This window comes from Thunnus maccoyii, chromosome 10 (genome assembly GCF_910596095.1).
Source record: "Thunnus maccoyii chromosome 10, fThuMac1.1, whole genome shotgun sequence".
NCBI classification, from domain to species: domain Eukaryota; kingdom Metazoa; phylum Chordata; class Actinopteri; order Scombriformes; family Scombridae; genus Thunnus; species Thunnus maccoyii.
Window position 1 is genome coordinate 14,727,780 of NC_056542.1, and position 9,814 is coordinate 14,737,593.

Below are 9,814 nucleotides of genomic sequence, written 5' to 3' on the forward strand. Positions count from 1 at the left end.
TGTTTTACTCATATGACAACAACGTTATGCAGTAAATGACACCATGTTATGATAACACAATATATCTATATTAGAAAATATCCTCACAAATACCCTTGATGATGATTTTAACCACATTGTCTCTACTGTTAATCATACAGTAGTTACATTAACTAAAGTTTAATGTAAACACTGCCAGTGAAATACTTTAATTTCTAGACAGCATATTGCACTTAATATAAATTTAATGCAAAATACTGTATCACTGCAGACAAACATAAAGCCTTGTATTTAGTGGGTTCATGAGGTGCATTGCCTATATAAAACCTCTGATGCTGTCAGCGCAAAGCTTTGAATTAAGTGATCCACCAACTGTGTGTGGCCTGCTGGTGCTGCCTTCCTAACTGGCAAGGCCTGTAGCCACCACTATGTGACCTGTTGGACTGCACGGCAGAGTTAATTACTGCACCCCACACTCTGTCAAAGGGTTCAGGCTTGAATTATCACCTCTCATGCACCCGGCGCAGTACAACCACACCGTTGTCACTCACGTTGTTTAAACTGCTTCGAGGGCCCCTCACTCACAGTTCGGAATAGTAAAAACGACTTCATAAGCCGGGACATAACTACAGTGCATCTGCCAGTAACACACACACACACACACATACAAAAAGTCAGCCATGGCTGCAGGTTCCTAGTGTTTGCTGGTACACGTAATGCAGGATGAGAGGTATTTGTGGCAACCCATTATCCCTTAGATCAGAGGGGATCTTAGTCTAAGCTCGAGATAGTGTACCTGCTCAGGGAAGAGCTCTGTTGTCAACTCCTGTGGGAAAATAGAAGATGGGAGGTCCAGTCTGGCGCTGTGGTGTTATCTCTCACCTTGACCCAGCACCAACCAACTCGACTAGCTCATCCAGCCCAATTGTTTCTTCATCTGAAGCAAAATCTGCCTTTCAGGGAAACGCCATATGGCTTATCTATTGTTGGCTGAGAGCATGTCATATGGCTTTTAGCAGGGAATACTGTAGATGCTGATAAAGCTGTTGGAAATTAAATATTACGCTGGTGATGAAAGGATTTTGCTCTTGTGAAGCATATGCTGGCTGCTCTTTCATCTTTTTGTTTCATCTCTCTGTTTCAGAGGACTGGATGGAAAACAGACACTGGCTCTCCTGGTTCTCGCCTCCATCTCTCACCATTTTATCATTACCTCACTTTATCCACCCCCTACTTCACTGTGGCTTTATCGCTACCTTTTTAAGTCCAATTTCAGTGTCCAGCCCACTTATTTTTACTTGATGCTCTGTTCTTTCTGACTGCTTTTACTCAATTTGCCCATCTATCACAGAATAGCACCCTAAACACCCATCCCCCCATTTTCAACTATCTTTACCCTTCTTACATTTTTTTGTCTTTACATCTTCTATCTGTCCCTCCGATCTTTAACCTAAGTGCCCTGTCTCTTTCCCCGCTCTTCCTTGGACATCTCTAGTTGAGATCAGTATGTGGTCCAACTTCTTTGTGCAGCAGGATGAGGATGGTCGCATTGGGGTGGCAGGGGCTATCCAAGGTGGGGGTTTGGGTGGCATGAAAGGTGGAAGGGGACAGAGGCGAACCAACAGGATGAGTGACAGCCTAGAGGGGAAGATCAAGCTGGCATTCTTTGTGTCTATCATTGGTGTGACCCTGACAGTGTTGGGCATGGGGACAGAGTTTTGGGTGGAGCTGGCCCAACCAAAGAATTTCAATGGCAACCAGACCTGCCAGATGGCGCATTATGGCCTGTGGAAGGGCTGCATCCGCACCCTATGGGTGGCTGACATAGACCCAGAGAGGACAAGCTGCGGCCCCACTGAACTACCTGGAGGTGAGACTCTGGCTGTGTGAGTTTGTGTTCAGCTGTCTGTCTGTCTGTCTGTGCTGTGCTGTCTAGGAGGTGAGCAGGTGAGATTTCTGGAGGGAATGTGTCTGTTTTGTTACTCCGACTGTCTGCTCACGTCTGCTTTTCTGCAGCTGAATTGCCCAGCCATACAAGTCTAACCTTAAGGCTGCCTCCATGCTACAATATGAAAGTGAATTGATAGAAAAAAGGGTCAAAAGATGTTTTTGAAAGGTTGCAAGTTGTTGACATCATTGAGAAAAAAGAAAACATGTACACTTAATCGCCACAATTTTTCTTTGCCATCACCATTGATGTGAAAACAGAGGGAGCAGGCATAACTAATATGATGTATGCCCTCTGGGAATATATGTACATCTGTAGGTCTTTTATCTGAGCCCATAAGGGACTGAGGAAATGCCAACACCATTGGTTTTAATAAAAAAATATGCATCCCAACAGTAAAATTTCTGAGCGACATATTTATGATTTTTGATTTTTTTTCCCCGTGCATACATGTATATCCTCTGTAATCTTGCAAAAGAATAGAGGGGATGGTGGTGTATGTGATGCCGCCTGCATACATATGTATCTAGGTCATCCTACAGATAATGTGCAAATTAAATCATTAAAGAAATACGATGCTCGGAAACAGATCCAGTGGAATGAGACATTGCAAGTGTTGGACACACACAGTAATGCTGTTTTCAATTGTTGTCTCATTGCGACAACACAAAGCAGTGCACAGGTACATGTAACATCATACAATATAATCTCTGTGATTCACAACATTGGCGGTGTAATGAAGCATTATTAATTTCAAGGTTTTCCCCTGACTGGGTACCTAATCATCTACTGTTGTACACACAGTACAGACAAGTGATAAAAGGGCAGACTACAGGTTTATTGTGTTGATGAACATCCATGTTTAGATTTGTGACAGCTCTCTCTAAAAGCTCTTTATTCAACTTGACCGTGGTTAGGTTCTCCAGGGTGCGTTGATTATCTGCATAATGACCTATTTCTGTCTGAAAAGCGAATGCAGGATATGGAGAGAGGCAGGTATTGGAAGAGCTCAGATAGAGATAGGAAGGCTTAGCAGGAATCACTGCCTATCTCAGGAAATCTGCTGAGACACAGCAAAGCTCTGAAGAAACTCTGACAACAGGACAAAATCTCCCCTCATATAGCAGAGTTGTGGATCACATATACATAAGTACTATTCACATACATCACCTTGAACGATGTGTCACAAGATTGTTTTTCTATTCAGCTTTCAAGGATTCATCTTGCCTGTCAAAATGATCCACATCTCTGGCTGCTTCTAGCGAGCAGATATATATCTATGCCTCCGAGATGGTCTGTTGGTGTGTGAGAACAGCCAGTATGCTTCTGACAATCTTTCTCACACGTCCTAACACTGTTGGCCCATGCTGCCTGTTGCAGATGGCCGTGGGCTCGTCATGTTTGGAGGAAAACAACTGTTTTGCCATCTCTGCTTCTCTCTGTTTCACATCCCTGTTTACACATGCCTCTGGCTTCCGTCCTGAACAAAGTGCGGCCCGCTGATGCCGCGCCTGTCATCTCAAGACCAGCTATCCATCTTTGCTGCCTGCTGGAGAGGAACATGACGGCTTAATAATTACAGGCTCAGCAGGGATAGTGATAGCAAAACAGGTTGAGTGTAATAGCATAATGTGTTAAAAAAAAAATCAGTCGGCTGATAAATGGTGTGTCTGCCTCAATAAAAAAAAATCTTTGCGAATGTTTTCAGGCACAAACATATTTGTGAGTGAAAGAGATGTGTGAGAATGTGTGTGTGTGTGTGTGTGTGTGTGAGAGCTAGCATGTGGTCATCTTAAAGCACACATTCAGTGGGTGAATATCTTCACTATGCACTTGTGAAGCCAAGTGGAATCTGACTACTTCACAGTTTTTGTCTAAATATAGAGAAGGGGAAATGAGGGAGAGGGACAGACAGGGACTGAGGGAGAGTGTATGTCTAATGCAGTATTAAGCAACCCCTCTGTGTTCCTCCCCCTCTTGACATCTCCTGCTCCCTACACCTCCTTCTCCATCTGTGGCTCCCCTCTCTCTTCCCCTGCTCTCACCACCCCTCCATCTGCCCCCAACTCACTACTCCTTTTCCCTGCTATCTCATCCTCTGAGCCTCTATCCATATTTCTTTTGCATCCCCCTTCGTTGCTCGCTCACCCCCCCATATCTTCTCCCCCTCACTCCTTGTCCTTCTGCAGCCACGCCTCCCCATTTCTATCCTCCATCTGCCCCTTCTCTCTCTCTCTGTCTACCTCTCTTTCTCCCCCTCTGCCATCCACTCTCAGCGTTTTACCGTCTCTCACCCTCTCTGGCGGCACCATATGTGCAGTGCTGGGCAGTGTCTGTGTGTGTGTGTATGTGTATGTGTGTGTGTGTGTGTATGTGTCTCTGGGTATTCCAGCTAATGCTCGACAATTGGATATAAATAGGAATGATGCCTGGAAGGACAGAGTGCATGGATGCATAGTAGGCACATCACAGAAGACCAACGGCCATCCATAGGAGTGTGAGTGTGTGTTTGTCTTGTTAGTCTGATCTTTTCTCTTTACCTACAGAATCCAACTGCACCTACTTCAAATTCTTCACCTCTGGGGAGAACGCAGTCATATTCAAGAAGACGACTAACAAGAGTGAGACATTCACATACCCTCCTCAGTTCCCCTGCAACCTTTGTGACACATACAGATACAAGCTGAAGTTACACTACAGCCACTATCAATAAAGATGTTCACTGGTGGGCTCAGAGGACCATGCTGGTGGTTTTTGCATGTTTTAGGCCATTAACCTCTGTAGCCACCCATTTTGTGCAGTAAACCAGAAGCTATCAGACTGATGAATGTGTTTACCCTGCTGCCCAGGCGGCCCACTGGTTTCAGTGCAGATTTAAGATCAACTGGCTGAGACTTGAAACTTACATCACAGTAAACATACTGTAAAGTTTTGAAAAAGTCCTTGTTGGTGCATTCATGCTGTGATATGCAGCATATATATGTATATCAAACCTGTTTATCATCACTTGGATAATGGGATCTGATAGTTTTAGCCATGCCAGCAGTGTGGCTCTCTATGGTTGGCGATGTTGGTCTTGATCTATTAGTCACAACTTTAACATCTCAACAACTTTTGGATTGCCATGAAATTTTGTACAGACCTTCATTGTTCCCAAAAAATTAATCATACTGACTTTGGTGATCCTCTGACTTTTCCTCTTGCGCCCATCACCAGGTCAGTTTTTTTAATAGATCCAATATTTTGGTTTATTATCAAATACCCCCACAACTAATGACATTCCCATCAGCCTCAGTTGTATTTTGTGTTTAGTGCTAATTAGCAAATGTTAGTATACTGATACGCTAATGGTCAACATAGTGAACATTATATTTGCTAAATATCAGTAAGTTAGCAATGTCATTGTACACATGTTAGCATGCTGATGTTAGCATTTAGCTCAAAGGTGCTGGTGTGGCTGCACTCTTAGTCATGTCTCCCTAAAAGTGGTTGCAGTTTACCAGCCAACTTGCACTTATCTGAATTTCCACCAAGCACTCAAAGACACCAATAGGGAAACTCTTAAAAATACTAGACGTGGTGTCAAGAGCATTATCACAAAAACAAAGTAATGCAACTTTAACAGAGCATAAAGTTGAATAAATGTTCACTGTGATGATTAATTCACAGTTTTAAGTCTCTGCAGATTCATTTTAAAATCATACAGGCATGAACAAATGGCTGCCATGGAATATAGGAACAATGCATTAATCCCTCTAGGTATTGCTGGCAACAAAACCACAATTGTAATAGTCTGTAATATATTGCTTTTATTGTTGTTTTATCACCTCCTTTTTGGCTTCTTCTGCCTTTCACCAACAAGACTCATCCCTAAAGCTCATATCTGTTGTGCTTTAATTAATAAATTAATATCTGTGTGGTGGAGTGTCAAAAAACACAAAACTGGCACTGGCTATTGTGAAGTGTTGATCAGCTTTTTGGGTTGCACCTGTCCAGGTTTCCGATGCCAATAAAATTTGTTTTAAACAGAGCCAGTACGGGAAGTGGCACAATTCACACCATGTTTGTATTTTTGACACATCAAAATGAAGTCGAATCAACTATAAGCCCAGTAGAATCAAGTTTTTGAGTTGAAGTGTTGAAATGGCTGATTTTAATTAATGGCAGGTTGGTTTCTAGTTCACAATACCTCTGTCATCATTGCTGCAGACTTCTGAGAATGCATGAACATGCATGAAGCTACAGATTTCAACTTTAAACAAACTTATTTTCACATATTTTGTCATCCATTTTTCCATTTTTACTCCTAAAACATATACACACATAGATGAAAGATTGATTCTTTGATTTAATTCAATTCTAAATGCTCTTTTCCTCTTTTTATTCCTTGCTGCTCTTCTTCCTAGGCTTGAATCTAGCAGCAGCTGTCTTGGCATTGATAAGTCTGACCATGATGGTGATGGGCGCCATCTGTATCATCATGTCCCTCAGCAAAGGAGTTCCCTTCTTTCTCAAACCAGCATCCTTCTGTTTTATCCTGTCAGGTGGGTTCAGGGTTACCTCACTGACTGATTACTAGCAAGACAATGATTTGATCTTTATGATCAGTTGTAAGATTTTAATCTCTTTCAACCCTCCATTATTTCTCTCCACCTTTGCAGGCGTCCTGGTCCTTCTCTCTATCCTGATATTCCACCAATCAGTGTTGGCCCTGCTGTCCAGTGACCACTCCATACCAGTATACCATGAGCTGTCCTGGTCCGTGATGTGTGCAGGCTCAGCAGGAGCCATCCTTATTTTTGGAGGTCTCCTTTTCGTCATCCTCTCGCTTCCTTTCAGCCCCTGGCAGAAATGCTTGCAGCACAAAAACAGCGCCACTTAGCACTCAGCACTTCGCTAAAATATGCATACAGTATTCTTGATGTCTTGCTTGAGATCCAAGTGTAAAAGTCTGTTTCCTGAGGGGTGCAACTTTGAGCTTGCTTTTGGCATTTAATTTGTCAGAGCGCTCATACAAGGTCTTAATTACATAAATGAAGAGAAGTCAGCAACACATGAGGAAACCCTCCAGGTTTAGGTTTTGCAAACATTTGTTCCAGTGTTTTTAGTTATAAATAGATGGAAGGACTGACAGGGCTCCTGCTAACAGTTTAATATGAAGCTTTATGTGTGTTTACTTAAACAAGTATCACAAATAGACTTGTTGGCCTGCCAAGAGCTGTACAACCACACATAAATCTAATGTCTCTGCTAGTATAAGGAAGGTGAATAAAACATTTTTTTACATGCTCAGCCACTTTTAAATCTCTGTTTAATATGGAAGCCCATTTCCACAAAGGAGGAAATATAAGAAAGTAAAAATATAGAGAGAAAAAACATGAGAAGTTTGGCATGATGCAAAATTATGAGATTGTAAGTCAAAGTTTTGACTTATTAAATCAAAATGATCAGAATCTGTTACAAGGTACAAAGAATGTGTTTTGGCGTTTATTTCCACAAATGTAACAAAGGAGAAAAAGAATAAAAAGAGAACAAAAGTAAGGTGATAATAAATAATGAAATAAAACAAAAATATTTTTAAAATTAAATTTAAAATATGTAATATTTTACTGTAATAGTTGTGAAATGGGATATAAAACTTGGAATTAAAGATTGACTGTGCAAATGATGGATACTAAATCAGAAATTATGACACAATATCCCAAAATTTTGCCTTACTATGAGTTTTTTTTTTATATTTATCATTCTTATTTTTTTCCTGATGGAAATGTTCTTCCGTAGTTTGAAATTTCATAGCACCATCAGTATGTATCACCATCAGTGCAGCAACATATATTTTGTTTTTGATCATGCTTACAATCAGTATGGAGGGGGTCCTGCTCTATTATCTATTACATATTGCCTTGCCATATGGATAGAGTCAATACTTAATATTCTAGCAGCAAGTGCAGCTTTTCACACTTGATAAACAGGAGACTTTAGTTTTCATTATTTATTACTTATGTGTGTTTTACAAAAAATTATTGGGGGAATACTGCTGAAATTTATCAGATGAATGTATGTTGAATTAAATCAGCTGTGAGAGGATTTTGTATATCAGAGAATTGTATGGACTCACTATGTACATAACATGTATGTGTTTATATTTTATGAATGGTCACTGTTTTGTAGTGTCGTCTCCAGTCACTTTATTTGCAATATGTATACAGTAAATACACTTGATCTTTATCATAGGATGATCACCTTATCTCTCTGCTGGGAAATGCTATTTTACGAAATATATGCTGTGCTTATTTCTACTTGTATAAATGTACAGTTTGTGGCACCAGTTTTAGTTATCATTAAAGAGATTTGACATAATATTTCTCTTTTGTTTGCAGGCATGACACTCGCTCTGCCCTCAAACTTGACATTCACCCATTTTCACCCTTCTTCCAACAGTATGACTCCTAACCTCTTTGCCAAACATCCCCCTCCCCCCAAAACCTGCTCCTCTATAATTAGGCCAGAGCTCATCGCAATGCATTTCACTGCAGAGGTTGGGAAACCTTATCCTTGAATTTCAACTATGTACCCCCTGGCCTACTCTCATACCTCTGTGCCCTCTCATCTCCTCCACCCCTGACCTCAGTGCGTCAGCTTCCCTGCTGTCTCCAGGGCCCACTGGTCACTACCCCTCCAGCCCACCCCCCTCTGCCCCACACACAGACTGATCAGAGATGTCCCAATAACTACTTTCACACCTAGCCCACTAGGGAGTGGAATCACATATGCTCACATGCTCACCTGCACGCACACACACACTTTGACACATGTATGCTTTTAACTCCCAGTGAGAAGAAACTGAATCCACATGACACACTATCCTGGTTGTATATATAGCTGTTAATAGTCCTACTGAGACTGTGTGACAAGTGTTGCACATGCACTAGTTGCATGTTTATAAATGGAAATGGGCTTCCTAGAGTTCTTGATAGAAGACGTGTAGATTGTCCACAATAGGTTGAAAGTCATAGAGGAGAAAAACCTCCTGTGGTATTGTTGATATATTGCCAAAAATATAAATGGCCAAATACTTAAAGGACACGTTCACAATTTTTCAAGTCTGTCTTAAAACAATAGTCAACTGCCTAAATGAATACTGAAATAGGTTTCTCTTGCCATTATCATTCCTCCTGTTCATACTGGCCATTAGAAGATCCCTTCATAATGCACTTACAATTTAAGTGATGGGTGACAAAATCCACAAGCCTCCTTCTGTGCAAAAATGTATTTAAAAGTTTATCTGAAGTTAATATGAAGCTTCATTAATTTAGTCAATTTAGTCAAATCAAGTAAATATCTTTCAACGTCACCGTCCTTTTTAGTGCCAAAGTTCCTCTTTTTGTTACTATACTTCCACAACTCAACAGGTGCTGAAAAGACTGTAAATGTGGCAGATATGACTAACTCAGACTGCTGAAACCTCATATAAGCTTCAGATAAACTTGTCAATACATTTTTGCAAAAAATGACTGTGTAGACACACTGTGGATTTTGGCTCCCATCACTTACATTGAAAGCACATTTGAAGAGGATCTTTTAATAGCCAATATGAACAGAAGGAATGATTACAGCAAGGAAAACCTGTTTCTCTCTTTATATGGGCCTTGTGAATCTATCCTTTAAACATTTGTTACCCTAAACTGTGAAGAGTAACAGTGCCTGTGTAGTAGATTACATGAGTTTGCTTTGGCAACCTCTCGCTGCTGCATCACTGTGACTGTAACAACATTGCAGAAGGTATGATAATACTAGGCAAAGACACTCCAGATAACTAATCCTCGAGGCTCAGGGGCACTGCTAGGAATCTCAGGCCCGCTGTCAAGATGTGACACAGCTGCCTTC

General features: G+C 41.1%; 1 protein-coding gene across 1 annotated transcript; it reads left to right on the forward strand.

The window, feature by feature from the left end:
* The first annotated feature begins 1,201 nt into the window (after positions 1–1,201).
* On the forward strand, positions 1,202–7,446 carry cacng6b (calcium channel, voltage-dependent, gamma subunit 6b). Its single transcript, XM_042424906.1, has 4 exons — positions 1,202–1,849; positions 4,474–4,548; positions 6,334–6,471; positions 6,589–7,446. Exons 1-4 carry the CDS (start codon positions 1,486–1,488, stop codon positions 6,807–6,809), a joined length of 798 nt encoding a protein of 265 aa, XP_042280840.1. The 5' UTR covers positions 1,202–1,485; the 3' UTR covers positions 6,810–7,446.
* The last annotated feature ends 2,368 nt before the right edge of the window (positions 7,447–9,814 follow it).

Excerpts from the sequence above, each read along its gene's own strand:
- cacng6b (XM_042424906.1), top strand. The coding sequence starts at position 1,486 with ATGTGGTCCAACTTCTTTGTGCAGCAGGATGAGGATGGTCGCATTGGG. Across the intron at positions 1,850-4,473 it reads CCCCACTGAACTACCTGGAG|AATCCAACTGCACCTACTTC; the intron begins GTGAGACTCTGG and ends CTTTACCTACAG. Across the intron at positions 4,549-6,333 it reads CAAGAAGACGACTAACAAGA|GCTTGAATCTAGCAGCAGCT; the intron begins GTGAGACATTCA and ends TCTTCTTCCTAG.